Genomic DNA, 22,589 nt, shown 5'->3' with positions numbered 1-22,589 from the left:
TGGGAGTGACGGGGCAGCGAAACCTCTCAGGCTTTTCTAGTCCAAGGCCGCTCCCCTAGCTGAGGCACTGCCCCAGAGAAGGATGAGCCATTGGCCACCAACACTCAGGCGACCAGGGGATGGGTGCACTGCCTGGTGGAGCCCCCAAAGAGTCTACTACAGGGCTGAGGAGGAGCTGTAGGTGGCCTGGTAGCGTTTGTGACTAAGATTGCTTTTGTGACTGTTTCAGACTGCATGTCAGGCCCGTGTCCTTTTGGGGAGGTTCGACTTCAACCCTCACCATCGGAGCTGCCCGCTCTCAACAGGACTTTCATCTGGGACGTCACCGCTCACAAGAGCATTGGTCTAGAGCTGCAGTTCTCCAAGCCTCGTCTGAGGCAGATCGGGCCTGGGGAGAGCTGCCCAGACGGAGTCACGCACTCCATCAGCGGCCGCATCGATGCCACCGAGGTCAGGATTGGAACCTTCTGCAGCAATGGCACTGTGTCCCGGATCAAGATGCAAGAGGGAGTGAGAATGGCCTTACACCTGCCGTGGTTCCACCACAGAAACATCTCTGGCTTCAGCATCGCAAACCGGTCGTCTATAAAACGTGAGCACACCACTCCCTCCTTGCTATTGGATGAGGTTGAAACATACAAAATCACCGCTGTTCTAGGTCGGAAATGGGCAGATGTCGGCAATTTTGTATGATTCAACCTGAGTACCTTAAAGGAGGATCCCACTCTTCTGTAAGCGATGGGGGCCACTCACTCCTGTTGTGAACCCGCCCTTCTCTACTAAACACACCAGTGGTGACTCTTTTTCCTTCGTCCTCTGTGCATGTGAGGTTTGTTTTCAAGAAATGAAATGAGATTGATTCTATAGACCTACCTAAATTGCTGTTTCTGATTTCTTTGTCCTGTCTTCTATCTCTTCCACATTTTCTATCGTTGTATCATTGGTGTGCTACAGCCGGCTCACACCAGCTCATGAGAGCTGATTGTTCAGGAATGTTGTGAGCTGAGGTTGAACAGAGCCATTAATAAAAATAAAGTTATATAAACTTAAAATTCAATAAACCAATTTAGAAACAAAGGTAATATACTCAAAAACTCATCATGTCCAAATTATTTTACTGCATTTTACTATTATCCATGCTCTTGAAATTATTTATGTCGATTGTATCTGTAGGTGGAAGTAGTGTATGATGGTGAGCTGCTGCCCAGCTCTTCCCAACTCCACATTCAGTCATCTCACGTTGGTAGCTTGAAGTCAGCCACGGTGGGAGTATTTACACCAATGAAGTGGGCAGACACTACAAGTAGGGCCTTTTGTTTTTCTCCACTGAGTCGGTTATTAAACATTTACTTGCACACCACTGATGTCTCCTCATCATAGCATATCCAGACCCACTGCTCAGGACCTGAGACTCACCTTCACTTCTCCTCTAACCCCCTGCCCTTCAGCCATGGACCACCAGGACGGGGTCTAATTGCCTCCTATTCTTTCTTGTTTGGGTTCCACTCCCAATAGGGCTGTGCATCATCGAGTCTGTGTTTGAGGGCGAAGGCTCAGCAACCCTGATGTCTGCCAACTACCCGGATGGCTTCCCTGAGGACGAGCTCATGACATGGCAGTTTGTCATTCCCGCGCACCTGCGGGCGAGCGTCTCCTTCCTCAACTTCAACAATTCCAACTGTGAAAAGAAGGAGGAGCGGGTCGAGTACTACATCCCGGGCTCCACCACCAACCCCGAGGTGTTCAGTCTGAAGGACAAGCAGCCCGGGAACATGGCCGGGAACTTCAACCTCTCTCTGCAGGGCTGTGACCAAGATGCCCAAAACCCAGGGGTCCTCCGGCTGCAGTTTCAAGTTTTGGTCCAACACCCACAAAATGAAAGCAGTGAGTGAGCCCACCTTCCTTTCTCCTCCTCCTCCAGCACTTTCCTTCCTTCCTGGGTAGTCTGCTTGGGGTGAGGTTCCCTTCCTATTTCTCATCTGTGTCTTCTGGAACCCTTGGACTCTGCACTCTGAGAGTTTCAGGAAGTGCGTTGCTAGGCAGTGAGACAGACTCATTGGTGAACGCCTGGCATGTCGTTCTATTTCAGCACGATAAAAAGCAAACACAATCTTGCATTTAGGGTACTAAGTTGTTGTTAATGAAAGTGTTAGAAGGTTACCTTCTAGATCTCATGTCTTGACCCTACCATGTGAATCGGGATGTCATCATCAATGATAATAACCAACACTGTTATTAGCTGAGTGCCCCATACCATGGGCACACACTTTGCGTGCAAAGCCCTGCCCTAAGTATACCACTTACATAGTGTCAGCTAATCCTTATTACAACCTTGTAAGGGAGGCAGGAATTATCTTCATTTCCTGTTGAGAAACCAGAAGACTCAGAGAGGCTATGGAACTAGCCCAACATGACACAGCTTGTCAGGAGCAGAGCAAGCTCAGAACCCAGAGCTGGTGCTCTGGACCCTACTGAACCCCCGGTGGGTTGATGAGAGTTAGATTGCACATCATTCCACATACAGTTACTGAGATGCCATAGACCTAGAGAAGGGTCATCAGGGCCAGGAGTACGCTGAGGCGATGTGCCCAGGGTACAACATTTAAGGAGGCACCCACTCTGAGGTGGCAGTCTTACGGAGGCACTCACCCTCAGGTCATGTAAGTACAAGATCAGCCTTTGAGGGCAAGCGCCTCCTTCAACGTGCTCCCTGCGTGCCTCGCTTTCCTCAGCGAGGGGAGTGGTGTGGATCTTGAGATGAAAGGTCCAAGATGAGTTCAGAGTGGCTGTTCCTGGGACTCATCTATGAGCTGGAGTTTGTGAGTTGTAACAAGTGATCTGGAACCAGAAATCTCTAATGTGTGCCGAGGATGGGTCCTGTCCAGAGGGCTGATTTTCGTCCCTGTTTTTATTATTTTTTACTTTCGGGAAGTAGGCAGAACTAGGCAGAAAAATTAAGTGGCAGTGAGAAATGATGTGCTGTTTATTTTTTTTTTATTTTTTTATTTTTTAAACTATGGCTTATTTTTATGGAGACCTTTATTTTATTTTATCTTTATTTGTGAGGAAGATCAGCCCTGAGCTAACATCCATGCCAATCCTCCTCTTTTTTTTGCTGAGGAAGACCGGCTCTGAGCTAACATCTATTGCCAATCCTCCTCCTTCTTTTCCCCAAAGCCCCAGTAGATAGCTGCATGTCATGGTTGCACAGCCTGCTAGTTGCTGTATGTGGGACGCGGCCTCAGCATGGCCAGAGAAGCGGTGCGTCGGTGCGCGCCCAGATCCGAACCCGGGCCGCCAGCAGCGGAGCGCACGCACTTAACCGCTAAGCCACCGGGCTGGCCCCCTAAGTGCTGTTTATTTTTGAGGGCGGATAAACATCTGAGAAGTGACCGTGTGGGGTCCACTCGAGGGGTTGCCCAGCTGGAGCTGCCTCGGGAATGCCCTCTCGGTGCCCACGTGGAGCCAGGCTCCTCAGGTAGCTGCAGCTCCACCCACAGTCCTTCTCATTCACAATAACCACGTAGAAGGCATAACTTTATACATATCTGTGTTTGTGTGTGTGTGTCCATTGACACATCGTTATGATTCCACTGTCACAAGTTTATCATCAGAGTGTTGAAGACAGCCGTGAAAGGATTTGGAAATAGAGTAGGCTTGAGTTTGAGAAGACGGAGGGATTTGTTTATCTTCTCAGTCATGGCAAAGTGCTGCTGATTAATTCTGCTTCCTGTAACATCAGCTGGGTTGATTTCTAAAACTAATCAAATTGTTCAACATGCTATAACCAGCATCAAGAAGGGTATGCCTTTAGTTCTGGGGCAAATAAAGAGTGATTAACTGCAGTTTAGAGATATTTAGCAATGTCAAGGCTGAACATAAAGTAGGGTTTGCATTTTTCTAGAGGAGTGAGTGGACTTGGCCAGCAGGAATATCTTTGGGGTAAAATTAGGCTAAACTGGACTCCCTGAGAGCTCCGATTTCTGGACAACTCCATCTCGATCCTTTGAACCCTGACATGGACCCTAAATTTCAAGGAATTACCCAAGGCAGCCAGTCCTGTGCACCCACACATTTGTCTGATCCAGTCTTAACTATCCTTCATTCGATAAATATGTGTGGGCAGCTTGTTTTGGCGGCAGCATAGCCCAGGGGTTCAGGGCACCTATTCTGGAGCTGGCCTGCGTGGATTTAAATGCTGGTTCCCCTACTTACTGTATGACCATGGGCAAGTCACTTAACGTCTGTGTGACTCAGTTCCTCATCTTAAAATAGAGATGGTAGGACTGCCGCCGTAGGGGTGTGTGAAGATGAAATGAGGTAGTGCCTGGAAGGTGGTAAGCACTCTTTAAATGTTATCCTGCAGTGTTCTAGGTCAAGGAAGGGACACAGGGTTGAAAAGACATAGCAGTTGTCCTTAGAGATTAGATTATGGCCCAAAAGAGATAGGAGACTTGTAGGACGCAGGAGTTCACTTCTCAGGAGGATTTTCAATGGTGTGTGGTGGGGTTCGAGGCAGGGAGCGCACCTCAGGCTGGGAGGAAAACCAACAGGAGACTCGTGGCCGAGCCTGGCCCTTCTCAAGCTACCCGGGAGGCCCCGGACAGTATGTGCCCCTCACCGCCACAGGAAGGGGTTCTAGGTGCTATTTCTGCTCTTTCTTAGCCTTGGAGATGAGAAAGAAGAAGCTGGAGAGTTGGGGGAGGCTTCAAGAGACTGAGTCCCCTGAGTGGGAACCTCTGTCCTTGCTTCTCCCGAGAATGCTGGTCCCCTCCTCCCGCTGTACCTCCCTGAGCCCAGGCCAGGGCCTCTTGCCCCTAACTTGACCTTCCTTTATCCCCAGCAGTAGGAAACACTGCTCAGACCAAAGCCACTACCCCGAGAGTGCACATATGAATGGTTTGCATTCATCACATGCCATGTTCTATTTATCCATCTGCATGCCTGTCTCACTAAACTCCTTCCAACCAGGAGCCTTGTCTTATTCCTCTATCTTCTTACACCCACCACAGTTTCTGGCACATTTCAGGCCCTCCATAAACCCTACTGCACTAATCTCAGGAGGCAGCCTCTTGTCCAAAGTGGCTCGAGAGTCAGATGCACCATCCAAAGGCATAGCCCATCAGAAGGGGCAAGGCAGCTAGGACACAGTGGGGGCTCCCTGAGAGTGGCTGCTGCAGAAGTCAGATGAGGGGAAGCGCATCAGAAACAAGAGCAGAGGCAGAGCCAGGAGGCCTCCTCAAGCCACAGAGGGTGGCTGTCACAACAACCATGGAAAGCCAGAGCCTTAGCAAGGGCTGAGGCAGCCCTCAGAGGCACCCAGCCAGCCCAGACCCCTCATCATCCACAGCAGGATCTGACCGTAGTGGGTCCAGGCTGCAAAAAAACAATTTCTGAATGTGGGCAGCAGGCAGATGTTACCTTGAACCTAATTGTCTGCCCAAAAAAACCCTTCTATCAACCCTCTCTCTACTTTGGTGGAAAATAGCATATAAGCTCAAACGAGACCCAGAGGACTCCTGCAGGGAATGTCTTTTCATGGCTTGACCACAAGCATCCTGTGTCTTAAGATGAGTAATGTACGAGCTGCCCAGGGCCTGAGGAATGGCTGATCTGGCCGGCTGTGGCCGTATGTGTGAGCACTGATGGCTTATGCTGCCTAAAATGTGATGTTGGAGAGCTCGATTCACGTTCATCTCTACCAAACAGATCTTGTTTTTAAGTGCTCCAGAATGCACTCTCTTCATTTTGGATAGTACAATACTACCACGTCATAAATTATTATGGGTGTTATTACCACTTCATTACCTGGAGATATAAAAAATAATTTTGGTCCTCTTGGAGTTTCACCTAATAGTCACAGCATAGAGAGGGCTTTTCTATTGTCCTGTGCAGCTTGTTTCTCTTCCTATAATGTTGTTTCTAAAAGGTTCAAGTGGCCCTGCTGATAATGATCAGATGAGTTAATAGCAGTCTACCCATGGACATTATTCCCTTTAGCAGGAGCAGACTGCTAGCCTGCTGCTGTATGCAGCCTCCTCCAGCTTTTGGAAGAGCATCGGAAATAAGAGCAGAGGCAGAGCCAGAGCCAGGAGGCCTCCTCAAGCCACAGAGGGTGGCTGTCACAGCAACCGTGGAAAGCCAGAGCCTCGGCCAGGGTGGAGGCAGCCATCAGAGGCACCCAGCCAGCCCAGGTGTTTACTTGTGCTGAAAATACCAAACAGCCTAGTGTATCTTCAAAACCCGTGGGTTTCTGGGTTATCATGACTCAGATAAGGTAGATGGAGTTTCCAGCGTTGCGCACCAGGTGCTTCTGTTGACTGCTCCGGGTCACTGCTGGTTGTGGAAGCCGTCACACTGGTTCTTCTTCAGCTTTTACAACTTCCAGAAACCACCAGAGCCCTTAACTAAATGCTGACTTTGTTTTTTTTGTTGTTGTGTAACTCATGCTCTGTGAGTCTTAAATTTGTCCCGGTGGAATTGACATGTATTGTGGCCTCTGACTTCTTCCGGTGGAGCCCATTTTCATTTTAAAGTAAGAAATCTCTAAGTACCCCAAAAATGATTAGGGGCCTTTATGAAACTTCCGTCAATAACCTAATCCCTTCAAAGGTTCCCAGGTCCATAACTCTCAAATAGTAAGAGATTTTCTTTTTTGTGGGAGGGGTCTTTTTAAACCTCAGGCCCAAACGTTTTTTACATGAAGGAAACATCTGAAGTGTTGTAGAAAGAATACAGGACTCTTTTGTGGCAGGAAACTGGGTCCAAACCACAGATCTGCCCTCTGTTAGCTGAGTGACTGTAAGCAGTGAATTTAAACCTCCCCGTGGTCTCCTCTTTCACCTGTAAAGTGGCAACTACCACACCTGCTCCATCTCTCTGTAGTGAGGGTGGGATAAGGCAACTTGTCAAAGCACATAGAAGACACTGAGTAAAACTCTGCCTTGTCTCTCTGTAGATTGACGAATTTTAATAGGGGACATTTACATTTAAAGCACCCCATCTGTGAGACAGGAAGCCTACACATTTCCATCCTGCTTTGCCTGCAGAAGCCACCTAGGAAAACATTCCTTAGGTGGGGTCAAAACAGTGAAGATGAGTTTTAAAGGACAGTAAGAAATGGGCTGAATGGGGGGCTAGGAAATTGAAAAGCTAACCATCTTCTAAATCAAATCATAGTTAAGTTAACAACGTTAGGGGCCGGCCCTGTGGCTTAGCGGTTAAGTGCCCGCGCTCCGCTGCTGGCGGCCCGGGTTCGGATCCCGGGCGCGCACCGACACACCGCTTCTCCGGCCATGCTGAGGCCGCGTCCCACATACAGCAACTAGAAGGATGTGCAACTACGACATACAACTATCTACTGGGGCTTTGGGGAAAAAGAAATAAATAAATAAAATTATTAAAAAAAAAAAATTAGGATATATACTCCAGTTCTGGACATGACATCTCTCTGATTGAAGCACTATTAGCCATCATGGTAAAATTTACCTAGAAATAGACAATAAGAACTAAAGAAAGGAGTCAGCAGATAAAACAACTATTAGACATTTCCCTAATTATGCTTCTAATTTGGCATAGTTAGTTCATTAGTTCAAAGAGAGCAATTCCATTAATGAGATGGTTCTTGTTACCAGGAAGGAAGAAGCCTAGCAGACCCTCTTGGGAAACAGAGCTTTCCCAGCTGGCATTGAACTTACTCGCTGAAGCTGCAGGCAGGGAGGCTGAGGGACCTGATGGACGCGTCGGCAACACCCTTGAACTGCAAAGGCAGCACCGCCTTGCGCAGGCTCCTTCCTAATTTGATGGCTTTCTATAAAAGCAGAATGAATGAAATTAAAAAGCAAATCAGTAAAAAGTGATCTCCAAGGATTCATAGTGTAGAGCCTTCTGGAAATGACTATAAAGTGAAATGAGTCTTTTATAAAGTAATCTGGTAATCTATTCTAAATAATTGAAAAAATATTCCTATCTTTCACGTAACAATCAGCTCTGGGACTTTATCCTGAGGAAATAGATAAAAATTAAACATGCAAATGTGCTTATTACAGTCTTTTATTTCTAATGGCAAACCATAAAAATCACCTAAAAGACCAATAATTGGGCAGTTTTTCAAATTACATAAGAAATACATGAATATTTTCTTATTAAAAATTCAAACATTACAGACAAAGCTAAAATGTCCCCTCACCACCTGTAGTGTCCCCACTTCTAGGCCCCTCTTCTGAAGTAACCACAGTTTTGGATTTGTTGTACTTCTCTCCAGATCTTTTTTCTCCTCATTTACATACATAAGTATGTACATGTTGAAATAGCTGTTTTGTTTTACATAGAGATTTTATAATCAAATGGTATCATAGTCTACATATTGTTTTACAGCTTGCTGTTTTGCTCAATACTATATTTGGAGGCTCTTAGATCAGTATATTTAGATCTCCCTTATTCTTTTTAACTACTGCATAATATTCCATTCATGAATATTCCATAGTTTATTTAACTATTCCAGTATCAGGTGGTTTCTAGTTTTCCCCAGTAACATTGCTGTGGTGCAAACGTGGGCATATATCCCCATGTCACACTGCTGGGTTCACAGGGGTGCGGGTTTTTCATTTTTATACTATACACTCTGTTTTAATTTGATTTCCTCTGATTACAAGTGATGTTAAGAACTCTTCATATTTTGGATATTTGGACGTTTATATTTCTTCCATGAACTGCTCAATCATTCTATGTTGCAAATATTTTCTCACAGTGTGTCCCTTGTCCTTTAATGTTATTTATTTATTTAATGTTATTTATATTAATGTTATTTATATAATTGTCAGAGTAGTGGTTTAGTGGTTAAGATTCAAGGTGCTCTCACCACCATGGCCTGGGTTTGTTTCCCGGTCAGGGAACCACACCACCCATCTGTCAGTTGTCATACTATGGTGGCTGCATGTCGCTGTGATGCTGAAAGCTATGCCACCAGTATTTCAAATACCAGCAGGGTCACCCATGGTGGACAGGTTTCAGTGGAGCTTCCAGACTAAGACAAGCTAGGTGAAGGAACCAGATCACCCTCTTCCAAAAAATTGGCCGTGACAACCCTATTAATAACAGCACAGCATTGTCTGATACAGCACTGGAAGGTGAGAGGATGATGCAAAAAGCCCAGGCAGGGTTCCACTCTGCTGTACGGAGTTGCTAGGAATCAGAATCCACCCAACGGCACTAACAACAAATTATCACAGAGATATTTTCATCTTTTTTTTTTTCCTTGTATAATTTGTGTTTACTCCACATTTATAAGGCTATTCTCTTTGTTTTTATTGTGGTGACTGCTTTGAGGTATCAGTCTAAGTTTATTCCTTTACTAATGGGAGAGACAGTTCTCCGGGCCCAGCCTATAGACTGGTTCATCTTTTTCTCACTTATTTGAAACATACCATTTATTAGAGACTAAATCATAATATTTGTGGTTCCATCCTGTCTATGAATCTTCTATCCCTGTGCGAACACCACACCATTGTTAATTACTATTCACAGTAGGAGAGTATTGAAATAAGGAATGGAAATCTCACTTGGTTGACTGTTACGCAGCCAGTAAGATTAATGAATATTGAAAAAGATTAGAGAATATGAACTCTATAGTAAAATAAGTAAAACTATATAAAATAATAAAGTAAAAGCTGAGTATAAAATTGTACATGCACTATACTTTTAAGCAGGTGAAAAGATGCATGATGTTAAAGAACAAAAATTCAACCGAGTAAATTTGATGATCTAACTGTTTTTGTTTGTTCGTTTCTTTTTAAATGTTTTCTCTCTTTATTTCCAATATCAACTTTTTTTTTTTTTTCCTCGAGGAAGATCAGCCCTGAGCTAACATCCATGCTAATCATCCTCTTTTTGCTGAGGAAGACCGGCTCTGAGCTAACATCTATTGCCAATCCTCCTCCTTTTTTTTTTTCCCCCAAAGCCCCAGTAGATAGTTGTATGTCATAGTTGCACATCCTTCTAGTTGCTGTATGTGGGACGCCGCCACAGCATGGCCGGAGAAGCGGTGCATCAGTGCGCGCCCAGGATCTGAACCCGGGCCGCCAGTATCAGACCGCGCGCCCTTAACCGCTAAGCCACAGGGCCGGCCCCTGTTTGTTTGTTTTTTGTGAGGAAGATCAGCCCTGAGCTGACATCTGATGCCAATCCTCCTTTTTTTTTTTTTTTTTGCTGAGGAAGGTTGGTCCTGGGCTAACATCTGTGCCCATCTTCCTCTACTTTATACGGGATGCTGCCACAGCATGGCTTGACAAGCGGTGCGTCGGTGCACGCCCAGGATCTGAACCTGTGAACCCCGGGCTGCCGAAGTGGAGTGCCTGCACTTAACTGCTGTGCTACCGGGCTGGCCCATCTAATTTTTTTTTAAGCAATTTCTGAGTGGGTCTAGCAAGTAGAGAGATACTCAGAGGAGTTGTAAAAAATGGAAGGTTTTTATAGGCAGAAGGAGGGTGGGCAAGGATGTTATTAGCAAAAGAAAAGAAAGGATTGTTTCAGGCCAGGACATCTTCTTTGGGGGAGCACACCAGCAGGGGTTTTATGCAGATTAGCTCACTGGTACTGGTCAGGAAATTTCAGATTGCTTGTGTAAAGATCACATTCCTCAGAAAGGTTAAAACTGCAATCAAGTCTTGGTTTGCTGTCATGGGGGCAGATCACTCCATTTTGGGCCTGTTATTTCTTTTTTAACAATACATATGAACAAAGACTAAAATGAATTTGAAGAAATGCGAGCAGTTAAATAAGGCTGGTAGAAATGCAGTCCCTTATTTTTCTTTTTAAATTTCTTTTACAGTTATTGTGACGTTGCCTTAATAATAAAAAAATCTTTCCAAGGTTTTGTGCTAATTTTTGCCATTTCACGGGCTTGCCAATGATCCATTCTTCACACCTGTCTTCTATCTGTGGTTCCAGATAAAACCTACCTGGTTGACTTGAGTAACGAGCGAGCCATGTCGGTCACCATTGAGCCGAGGCCCATCAAACTAAGCCGAAATTTTGTCCGCGGCTGTTTCGTGTGTCTGGGGCCTTGGTCCTGTAGCACCAACGTCACCCTGACATCTGGCTCCAAGCACAAGATCTCTTTCCTGTGTGATGATCTGACACGGCTGTGGATAAATGCCGAGAAAACCATAAGTACGCCCCTATAGTTAGTGCACTCCTCCCGGGCCGTGGGTAGTTCTCCCTCCCCTGCCCTGTCTCCTGAGTGGGGTCCACTGGGTAGGCTGTAAATAGTATGATCAGAAACGTCCTCCACAGTGCAGAGTGAGCAGGGGCAAGTGCACGGTGAGCAAGGGTGAGCAAGAAGCAGACGCACTCCCTATGGGACCAGCAGCCTCAGCTGGAACGTGCATCCTTCAGAAGTGCATTCCCCGTGTCCATGCTCATGTCTCCCTGCGCAGCCTTCTAGTCTCTCTTGTGAACTCCTCTCCTCTGCGTAGCCTTCCCCAGCCTCTCCCGTCCACCTGCACCCTGCTTCCACACTCACCGCCTCCTTGTCTTCTCTTGCAGGAGACTTGAGAGTCTTGAGGTCAAGAACCATCCCTTTTTTTTTTTTTTATCCCTGTGGCCTTAGCAGCGCTGGGCATGTGCTAGTCACATCATAAATGTTTGATGACTAGAGGGCAGCCAAACCAATAGCCACCTCCCGGCTGGGCCGCCAGGATCTCTGACGTGGATGCTCGTAGAGTCTCTACAGATGCAGCAGCTGAGGCCACGAGAGGCAAAGCAGCCTGCCTGTGGCCACCCCATTGGGAAGTGGCGGAGCTGGAATGAGAGTTGAGATCTCCCCAACTCCAGTCCCTGCTCTAACCACTACACAGAATGGCCTCCCCACAGATGGGGACACTGGGCATCAGGTCTGGGAGGAAAAGTATGTGCCCTGCCCACATGGCACTTAGCATCTAAGACACAGATACACAGAGGAGAGAGCTTGAACCAACAGGAAGCGAAAATTTCAACCCTAAAAACTCCCCAGAAGTTGGTCTGTCAGTTTGGTAGACAGTAAGAATGTGAGAGAGCAGGAGGGGAAGCTAGAAAAGGAGCGTCAAGGAGCCAGCGGTGGAGGACAGCGTGGGAGAGGAGAGACCAAGGGGATAAGCAAGAAAGCCTTGGGCTGACTGGAGAGCTGGGGCGATGCACTTCCAGTCTCCTCCCCACCTGGGTACCATGAGCACCTCTTTTCCAGGCTGCATGGACCACCGGTACTGCCCCAGGAAGTCCTACTCACTCCAGGTGCCCGGGGACATCCTCCAGCTGCCTGTGCAGCTGCACGACTTCTCCTGGAAGCTGCTGGTGCCCAAGGACAGTCTCAGCCTGGCGCTGGTGCCGGCCCAGAAGCTGCAGCAGCACACGCACGAGAGGGCCTGCAACACCAGCTTCAGCTACCTCGTGGCCAGCGCCGTCCCCGGCCAGGACCTTTACTTCGGCTCCTTCTGCCCTGGAGGCTCCATCAAGCAGATCCAGGTGAAGCAAAACATGTCGGTGACCATCCGCACCTTTGCCCCCAACTTCCAACAAGAGGTCTCCAGGCAGGGCCTGACCGTGTCCTTTATACCACATTTTAAAGGTAAGGGGGTCTTTCCCTCTCTCCCCACCTCCATGCCCCCTCGGCCTTTCTCGTTTGAGCATTCATCTTATTTTGGTTTTGTGATTAAGTTGTCAATGTGAAGATAAGGGACTGGTCCTCACACAAGAAGTTTGCAAGATGGTGAGTCCTGATCCTGACTTTACCATTAACCTAGTGTGGAAAATTCCAGGAGTTAGAAATAAGACTCTCTGCCAGTGGGAGGTGATGGCTGGTAGGCAGCAGAACAAATAATCAGTTTCGAGTCTTTTTTGGAAGCAGGCAGGGCGTAAATGAGAACTAACCAAATATTCCTGAGTCCTGGGTTTTTAAGGTGGTAACATAAAAATCCTTATTCAGACAGGTTTATGATTCTGCTTTGACAACTCAGAATGCAGTGTGGAGAGCACAGAGGAAGGAATACCGGGAGGGGGGTGAATCTGGAGCACGAGGGTCCTGGCCTCCTGCCCGGTGGAGCAGACCCCTCCCAGCAGGCTGGTGTGTGATCGTTGGTCTTCTGAGGCAGCAAACGGAGTCTGAGTCGGTCACAACAGTGAACTCGATGTGGCTGGTTTTAGAAGTCCCGGTCACTACTACAAGTTGCTCAAAGTTAGAGGCCATTTTAAAATTGACCAAGACTTTCTTTGAGGTTTACTTAGTACTTTTGTTCTCAGAGGCAGGAGTGGGAGGGAGGGAGAAGGATCTTGGGACGTAAGATGAAGGTCAGTGAGGCTGCCTGGCATCTCCAGGGCTACCAAAGAAACTCCTGCTGGGGAGTCTCTGAAAATAAGACACGCTCTCATCAGTGCGGAATGGTGGGGGTTTATCCGGCCTGAAGGTAAGTTATGGATTAGTCGACATGTTGGAGGCTCTTTCAGCTTTGCAATTCTAGAATTCTTCCCAGAACCTGAAGTTTTTTTAATTTCTGGAACAGAAATCAGTATAGACCAGTCCCACCACAGAGCAGGCCATTAGATGAACGCTAGCTATGGTGAGGGCACTTCTGAAAGGAAGCTGAGTTTGGCAAACTGGCTTGTTTTTGGTCTGTTTATTTGTTTTTTTTCCAAAAGGGCTGAGCACCTCATTTGACTGAGACTCGAATCCTGTGCTGACCAGTACAGTAGCCACTAGCCACATGTGGCAATTTAAATTAACAGTAAACAAAATTAAAAATTCAGTTCCTCAGTCACACCAAGCGCATTTCAAGTCTTCAGCAGACACACGTGGCGGTGGCTCCTTTACTGGACAGCGCAGATACGGAACATCTCCATCGCTGCCAAAAGCTCTAGCGGACAGCGCTGGTCTAGACAGTTTAACAGCGCCTCCTCCACCACTCCCTTTTCTCTCTTTTGATTGAGTGAAACAACGTCTGTCTGGATTCTCTTCCCTTTCCTGCAGAGGAAAGTGTTTTCACGGTGACCCCGGATATGAAAAGCAAGGTCTACCTGAGGACCCCTAACTGGGACCGGGGCCTGCCGTCTCTCGCCTCGGTGTCCTGGAACATCAGCGTGCCCAGCGACCAGGAGGCCTGCCTGACCTTCTTAAAGGAGCGGACCGGCTTGGTCTGCCAGACGGGGCGTGCGTTCATGATCATCCAGGAGCAGAGGACTCGGGCCGAGGAGATCTTCAGCCTCGAGGAGGAGGTGCTCCCCAAGCCAAGCTTCCACCGTCACAGTTTCTGGGTCAACATCTCCAATTGCAGCCCTGTGAGCGGCAAGCAGCTGGACCTGCTCTTCAGGGTGTCACTTTCCCCAAGGACAACGGGTAAGAGTCTTTGATGCCTTTCAGAGATGGTGGGGGACAGCAAATTGGCAGCTGAGGGATAAGGAGCAAGCCGGGAGGCGAGTCATAAAACACAGATTTGAGTCCTGGCTGTCCATGTAGCAGTCAGCTATTGCATCATTAGTGCTGCATAAGAAACCACCCCAGAAGCCACTCAGTGGCTTAAAAACAGCCATTTATTATTGCTCACATGTTGGCTGGGCAATTCTGGTCTGAGCTGGGCTTATCAGGGTTCATTTACTCGTGCACCTGCAGGCTGCTACAGGTTGGCTGGAGGACTGTGCTGATCTTGGCAGGCACTCTTGCATATCTGCGGCCCAGCCAAGATCTGCTGGGATAACTGGGCTGCCTTGGCTTTTCTCCTCATGGTCTCTTATCCAGCCCAACCTATTCTCATGGCAAAGGCAGAGAGATCCAAGAGAGGCCCGAGGAAGCATGCAAGGTCTCTTGATGCTTACGTTAGGAACTCACACACCGTCCCTTCTACAGCATTCTTTTTGCCAGCCCAGATTCAAGGGGTAGACAATAGATTCCACCTCTTGATGGGAGGAGCTGCAGAGTCACATGGTAAAGGACATGGTTCAGGGAAGGGGAAGAATTAGGGCATTTTTGTAGTCAATCTTCCACCGTCATTTACTCTCTCTCTGACATAGAAGTCTCTTCCCTCCTCTCATCCTCCTCATCTGTAGAGAGTAGATGATAATAACGACCTCATATAAATATCACTGGGAATTCAGTGTTGGTGATTAAAATGTGGAGACCTGGAAAGTGTGACACAGGTACACAGTGCTGGCATTTTTTAGTTAGTCCAATGAAACATTGGAATCCATGAAATGCCCTTGGTGGCGGGCCTCAGAGCCAAGATGAGGAGTTTGCCTTTCTGCTCAAAGTTGCAGGATGTACTGAAGAGTTTCAGGCAAGGAAATACGTGTGTGGCCGGCAGTCTGTGGTGGGGCCATGTTTGCCCTTTATTCCAAGATAGTCACAGAGCCTCACAGTGTCAGAACCAGAAGGGACCCTGGAGGTTGTTTCTCCCGGCCCTTCCCTCGCTGGCGGTCAGTGAGATTGAGTGTCCGCCCACAGCCACACAACTGGAGAGCAGCACGAGAACTGAAGGGAGCCAAAGCCCCAGTGAAAAGCTCTCCCGTGCTCTCAGGTCCGCTCCTGGCTTTTCTTCCTCTCTTACACTCATTTTCTGTCATTTATTTCTATTCCTCTTTTCTCTTAATCTCACCTTTCGTTTTCTTGTCGAACAAGCAAGAAATTCTACATCACTGTTCCGTGCAGGGCTCCTTCTCTGATTTTTCTTTTTCTTTTTTATTTCCTTTGTACAACTGCAGGAAAAGAACAGCACAGATGAAACCACCCTCTCCTTGACTCCTTCCCCTCTGACTTTTGACTCCCTGTTTCTCCTACACCCCTCCGCTCTCCTCTCCTCCACAACACGTTGTGACGATGGGGGGAACACATGCGGTATAGGCCAGGAGTAGCCTTGGAGTAGATCTGGTAGGTCCCCCGGTTCATTTTAGTTATCCATCGCTGCATAACAAACCACCCCAAGATTTAGTGGCTTAGACGATAACCATTTTGTTTGCTCCCAATTCTGGGGTCAGTGATTCGGACAGGGCCCAGCAGGGTGGCTTCTCTCTGCTCTAAGCTATCTGGGGCCTCAGCCAGACGCCTTGAACAGCGATCGGGCAGCTGGGATGGTTTACCTGGAGACAGATGTCTGGCGCCTTCGTGCTCACTTTCGGCTGGGTTCCTTTGTTTGTTTTCCTCACGGAGTCTCCACATGGCTAGCTTGGGCCTCCTCACAGCCTGGTAGTCTCAGTATAGTCAGACTTCTTATATGGTGGCTGGCTTCCCCTCAGAGAGAAAGTGCAAGAAGCTGCCGGGCGTGTAAAAAAGTTAAGCCCAGAACCAGCACAGCCCAGATTCAAGAGAAAGGGAAATAGGCTCCTCTGAAAGTGAGGAGCAGCACGGGTGTACGGGGTGGGGAAGGAAAGGATGGAGGCCATCTGTGGAGACTGTCTGCTCAAGTTCGTCATCGGCCTAACCCCACTTGTCTCCTCATCTCTCTCCCTTGTGTCTCTGCTCACAGACCTGACTGTTATCATCATCGCAGTGGTGGTAGGTGGTGCCTTCCTGCTGTTTGCCCTCGGACTCATCATTTGCCTTGTGAAAAGGAAGTAGGTGGAATTTCTCAAACTGTCTTCAGCCGATCTGACACATCCTTAGGTCACAAAGACCAGGGCTACCATTAATTATTGACTTTTTTCTTGCTTCCCATTTTCTCCCCAAAGATCAGTTTTACGTAATATTGCCAGATGTGAGTTATACTTGGAGGGGAAAAAATCCCATACCTCACAGGAAAAAAAAAAAATCAAAAAACAAATACATGTGTGATAGTATTTTAGCCTGTGGCTTTTATGCAGCTGCCTCAGCACAAGTCCCCTGTGAATCACTTACTGTCTGCTCATTAGACTGTGATCGTTGCAGGGGTGATGATGATGGGAAAATGCTCACGTCAGCCCCGCCAGACCAGGCTTCTGAACCCGCTCCCTCTGTCGCCCTGAGGAAAGCGAACACATGCTGCCCCAGCTTGTTCCCTCCTGTTTCTTAAACAAACTGTCTGTTTTATGCTTGTTTATTGGACTCCAGACAAGCACCAAAAAGCCAGCCCTGTGGGTAAGAGGAAGGAAGACCCAGTTAACTGACTCCTTCCACCCCCTCAGGATGACAGCTTCTGTTTTATGAAAAGAGAGTGTTGACCTTTTTAGACAGAGTACACGCTGCCACCAGATTTTATCAATTCTGCTCATATTTCTGATTAAAGCCACAAGAGATGGGGCAAATCTGTTTTCTTTCACATGATTTGACCTTCCAAAGAGTTTAAAAAAAAATTTTTTTTATTAACTGGGTCCCTGAGCAAACAACTGAAATTGCTAATCAACGAGGAGACTGTCTAGAAATGTCTCCACTGACAAGGAAGGACCTGCGCGTGGCAGATCCAGGGAGAGGCCTCATCTCCGTGAAACGGGATTGTACATATATTGCATGTGGGGAAAGGACTTCTTTTAACAAAACATCATTTCATTGTTTCTCTCTGGCAACTTTCTTGTCTGGGATACACAGTATGTTCCACCCAGACTGGAAAGCATGGCATTAACACTGGGCCCCAGCTTCCTCATCAGGAGGGAATTGAGTGAAGGGAGGGTCCAGCACTTGCCTCCATCCCTAAACTGCCCCAGTTCTGGCCGGAGAATCACCAGCCCCAGGCTTGCCGTAGGGGAGGCCACTGGCTGCCAGGTTTGCATAAGGCCGATCCGTCCCCAAGTTGGTATAGGAGGGTGGACGGGTACTGCAGTGAGAATGAGGGAAGACAGCACCATTGAACTTGTTCATTAAGCATGTATTTCTGAAAGTCTCCTGGGCACTAGGAACCATGCAAGGTGCTGGGGATACAACAGTGAGCAAGACACAGTCTCTTCTCCCACTGCCCAGGGGAACAGAGGGACTAAAGAGGCAGGCACATAAAGAGACAGCTTCAGGACTGCATGAGAAGAGCTTTGGCGGGGACAAGCAAGGCAGTGTGGGAGCACAAAGGAGGGACATCCATCACAGGGCTTCAAGCAGGAGCCTTTGGAACCCGTCATCCTGGCCAGAGACTCAATGTTACAAGCTAAATGAACTAGATTTATTTTTATCTCAGTAAAAGTACAGGATGTCCACAATTAGTGAACCGCCAGCCTGTGCATTATATGGTCCATTATGTTAATTGAGCTAATGTCCTCCATTTGAATCACTGGTCAGCTGAAAAGTCAGCGACCCTGCTCTTGGCTCGTGGAGATGGAGAGTGAAGCTTTGTTTTCCATGACAGAGAGTGCTAATGCCTGTCTGCATCTAAGTACCAAAGAATGTTACAACCCAAACCTTAATGGTGTTATGGAGGAACTCTGCACCCGGCCTGCATTGTCTTCTTCTTAGCTGTTCCCCTGTTGGAGCTTACTGCTGAAGGGACTGGATCCCTCTGCTAATGCTGAGTTCTGCCGTCCCCAACTCCAGCTCAAAACTAAGAAACAGGCTTCCATCCGGAGTCTTGTATGTTATGTAGAATCTAGATGGTCAGAGCTTTGCCCCATGCAAATGAAGGATGAAGCCTTAGCTACAGGAAAGTTCTGAGAGAGTCGTAGAAGGTGGGCCTGGGCTGCCTGGGCCTGATGTGGTTGGGCTGGGGCACCACCCCTGTCTAGTAGGAAAGGGGCTGTCAGATGTCTCCACCATCAGGTACCATGCGTCTATCGAGGCGAATTCAAGCGCAAATAGTGTTAAAAATTCCCTCCCTAAACCCCTGTCTACTCCCTGTTTCCATCTTGAAAACTGGAGACAGAAGCTGGTCTTTTCTACATGTTCACTGAGAACAGTAGTTTCAGTTTCAAATGCTAAGTCATTTGAAGGACTTGGGGGAGCCACGGTCAGAAACCTGAAGGATCTAAGTTCCAGTAGGAATATATGAGTGGTGCATATGTAAGATCTTTTTCTTCCTGACTTCTGTCTTTGTTCTTTCTCTCAGGAGGAAAAAGGAGATAAACAAGGGCCCGGCCATAGGTATCTACAATGGTAACGTCAATACCCAGATGCCAATGCAGCCAAAAAAGTTTCAGAAAAGACGAAAGGACAATGACTCCCACGTGTATGCAGTCATCGATGACACTATGGTATATGGGCATCTGCTGCAGGATTCTAATGGGTCCTTCCTCCAGCCAGAGGTGGACACCTACCGGCCCTTCCAGGGCCCCACGGGGGACTGCCCTCCCTCCCCGCCCCCCATATTCTCCAGGGCCCCGACTGCGAAGTTGACGGCAGATGAACCATCCCCTGACTTCTCTCCTGAGTCTGAGAGTGAACCGTACACCTTCTCCCACCCCAACAAAGGGAATGTAAGCAACGGGAACACGGACATTCCCTTGCTGGATGCCCACAAGCCAGCGGAGCTAGGGGAATAACTTGGACCCATCCCAAAGACTTTGCATAAAGCAGGGCACTGAGACACCCTTTAGGGTCCCCAACCAGAAATCCTAAAGAAGAGGAATTATATGGAAGGACTAACAGAAGGTTTTCCTGGATGCCACCAATTTCTGATTTCCAAGTGGACTCATTTCGATGATGAGACGTTGAAAATGATGAACTCTGATCTGGATACAATCATCACAGTTCATGTCCATCTAAACTCAGGTTGAGCTGTAAACCAGCCTGTAATGAGAGGGGAGTGTGTGAATCACCCAGGACAGGGTTGCGATGAGCCCTGGATTTGGATTTGGATTTAGACCTCATCAGGTCGACAGTTCCAATCCCTAGGAGGCTGCCGAGGTCCCTGCTCTCACTGGGGTCCCCTGGATGAAAATGACAATGTGCCTTTTTATTATTATTATTTATTTGCGGTCCTGTGTATTTAAGAAGTCGAATGTACAACCGTACAGCTCTGTTCACCTGACCTAGTGACAACTTATGCTAACTGTGTGGATGGCTGGGTTTTGACTTCTAGTGATGACCACTAGATAAACATGTGCTCATCCCCTGGGAAGTGGGAAGAATTTGCATTCTGTGCAGCCAGAAGAGTGTGTGTGTTTGAGCAGCGTTGATGCATTGACGCGTATCTGATTTGATAAGAGACTTCTTCGTTCTCTTGCTCTGCATGTGGTTACCCCACTACAGAAATTCATTGAGTCCCATTGTCCTTTAGTCTTGGAAATAAGAGAAATTTCCTTGAATTGCCATGTGTGGCTCTCACAGCTGCAACAATACTTTGGCATTTAAACAGAAATTCAGAGAGTATTTTCAGCCTCTAAAAATGTTTGAAAATACACCAGAGAGTGGCCACCTGGATTCGTTTCCTATTACTACTGTAACAAATTACTGCAAACATGGTGGCTTAAAACCACACAAATTTCTTATCTTATGGTTCTGGAGATCAGAAGTGCAAATTGGGTTTCATAGAGCTAAAATCAAGGTGTCAGCAGAGCTATGCTCCTTCTGGAGGCTCGAGGGGAGAATCCGTTTCCTTGCCTTTTCCAGCTTTTAGAGACTGCTCACATTCCTTGCCTCCTATGGCTGGTCATGCTGTGGCACTGTGACACTGAGCCTCCCGCTTCCCTCTTTCACTTATAAAGCCCCCCTGGATAATCCAGGATAATCCCCCATCTCAAGATCCTCAATTTAATCACACTGAGAAGTCCCTTTTGCCATGTAAGGTAACATATCCACAGGCTCTGGGGATTAGGACGTGGACATCTTTGGGGGGCCATTATTCTGCATACCACACCTTCCTGTCACTGCAGGAAAGACTACAAAATGATCCAGCCCACAGGTGTGTTTTGTTTAGCCTGCAGAATCTTTTTTAAGAATTGATTACTAATATTTAAATTATAAATTTTTTACATAAAAATCCAGATCAGAAGATCTGGCCATGCTGGGGTTTACATTCTCACCTGACAACAACTGGCTGGAGTTGAGAAGCAACTCCACCTTTAGATGGGGCATCTGCTCACCAGTTCACCACAGTCCCCACCACTCCCTGTCGCCTCCCACACTGAGGCCATGTCTGTTGCTATTGTTCAATGCCCCTGCACAGTTGCTTTTCTCATAATGAAATGGAAAGTTTGGGACCCATATCTCCTATCAAATGAGAAGATAGGCCCTGACGCTGGTGTGTGTTTCAGGAAAGCTTTTTTTTATACCCCGGCCTTATTCCTCATTTATCCTAGTTACTCCTGTGGGCATTTGCCTTTGTGGCTCCTGTTCTCTCTGGGAGGAGAAGGATTGTGTTATGGCTTGTCAGCACAGGCCAAAGTTCAATATTTCTGTGGCAAAACCTCCTTTGAAAAATAAGTGCACTTCATTGTCTTCAGTGAATTCACCTTGGAAACACACCACCTGGACTTGTTCACGTGCTACTTTGCTTCCATGAAAAGGAGTTTTGCAATCTCCTAAACGGTGTGTACTCAAGGCCTCTTGAACTCTTTCCAGAAGGAAGTTTGTTGTTGGTTTTTTGTTTTTTTTTAATTATGCCCTCGGTGCTGCCTGTGGCACCTTTACTTCTGCGAGGCTGGATCCTGCCCAGTTGCCCTTGGCCTCTTCACCTGAGATGCTGGCAAACTCCCTCCAAGAAGGGCCAGAGGAGGGCCGTGGCTTCCCTCCTCAGGTGAAATTGTATTGTTATTTAAAATCACCATTGGAGCCCTGGCCCTCCATTCTCTACCTTCCCCGACCTTCTGGCCTCTTCTGAGGTTCACTCAGTCCATGCTCTGCGTTCCGCCCGCAGCGTGGCTGGCCGTCTTTGGGCTGGCTGTCACCACACACGTCACTTTTACTTACAAGGGCCCCACTGGCCATTTTCTTTTAACTGAGAGCTGAAAACTCCAGGCCAAATTGCTGTCTTCCTGAGACCTCAGGTGGATTTAATGTTTTCTGAAGATATGCTTCCTTGAAGGGGCCAGCCCAACGTACCTCTGGCTCTTTTCTTTAAAGCCTAGGCCCCGCTTATGTAAAATATTTCAGGGTCACTGGAAACCAGTCAAACACATTTGTTGAAGCCTGCTGTGTGCCAGCACAGTGCCCCTCCACAGTGGGTCTGCCGTTGCCCAGGCTGCCCTCACGCCCATCTGCTGTACCTGTGAGGAGGCCTGGCTCAGCCAGGACTGATCTCTAATGCTGGGGTCATTTTGCCTGGGAGGGGAATGTCTCAAGGAAGAGTCAAGGGGGAAAAGCATAAGTCCGTGGGACATAACCTTGGTCAAGGTTAGAGGACTGGTTTGTGTGGATCTGCAATGCTTAACTGGAAATAATTTATTTGTTGTAGGTACTTTTTAGATAGCATTTGGTTCATTTCCTACACTTTTTTAAATAAACAAATATACCCAAAAAATGAGCATCAGGTTGTTTAAATGCTTCAGCCGCTTGTCCCCTGGTTCAGCTGAGGCCCCAATTTCCCAGTTGTTTACTGTGACAGGCTCGACGTGGGCTCAGCAGATGCCGTCTTCTCTCTGTGTTTATGGTACAGGAAGCCTGGCTTTGGGCTGCCAGCGGGCAACTCAGAGGCCAGAGGTTGTTCTGTTCTGTTCTTGTGGAGGGAATATGAGCCCCTGAGTGACCACTCCCAATACCTGACCCCTGTAGGGGCCTGGGACCACCCTCACCACTGACTGCAGTG

General features: G+C 47.6%; 1 protein-coding gene across 2 annotated transcripts in view; it reads left to right on the top strand.

Annotated features, from left to right (window-relative positions):
- The window catches only part of CDCP1 (CUB domain containing protein 1), a 57,141-nt gene extending 34,839 nt beyond the window's left edge, over positions 1 to 22,302 (top strand). For both annotated transcript variants that reach the window (XM_058556515.1, XM_058556511.1), the window contains exons 3-9: positions 230 to 592; positions 1,516 to 1,884; positions 10,948 to 11,169; positions 12,221 to 12,601; positions 13,997 to 14,362; positions 16,482 to 16,569; positions 18,954 to 22,302. In XM_058556515.1, coding sequence (XP_058412498.1) covers positions 230 to 592; positions 1,516 to 1,884; positions 10,948 to 11,169; positions 12,221 to 12,601; positions 13,997 to 14,362; positions 16,482 to 16,569; positions 18,954 to 19,386 — 2,222 coding nt within the window. In that variant the 3' untranslated portion in view covers positions 19,387 to 22,302. The remainder of the gene's footprint in view (positions 1 to 229; positions 593 to 1,515; positions 1,885 to 10,947; positions 11,170 to 12,220; positions 12,602 to 13,996; positions 14,363 to 16,481; positions 16,570 to 18,953) is intronic.
- Positions 22,303 to 22,589: the final 287 nt, after the last annotated feature.

This window comes from Diceros bicornis, chromosome 2 (assembly GCF_020826845.1).
Source record: "Diceros bicornis minor isolate mBicDic1 chromosome 2, mDicBic1.mat.cur, whole genome shotgun sequence".
NCBI lineage: Eukaryota > Metazoa > Chordata > Mammalia > Perissodactyla > Rhinocerotidae > Diceros > Diceros bicornis.
This window is presented reverse-complemented; position numbering and strand designations above follow the sequence as displayed.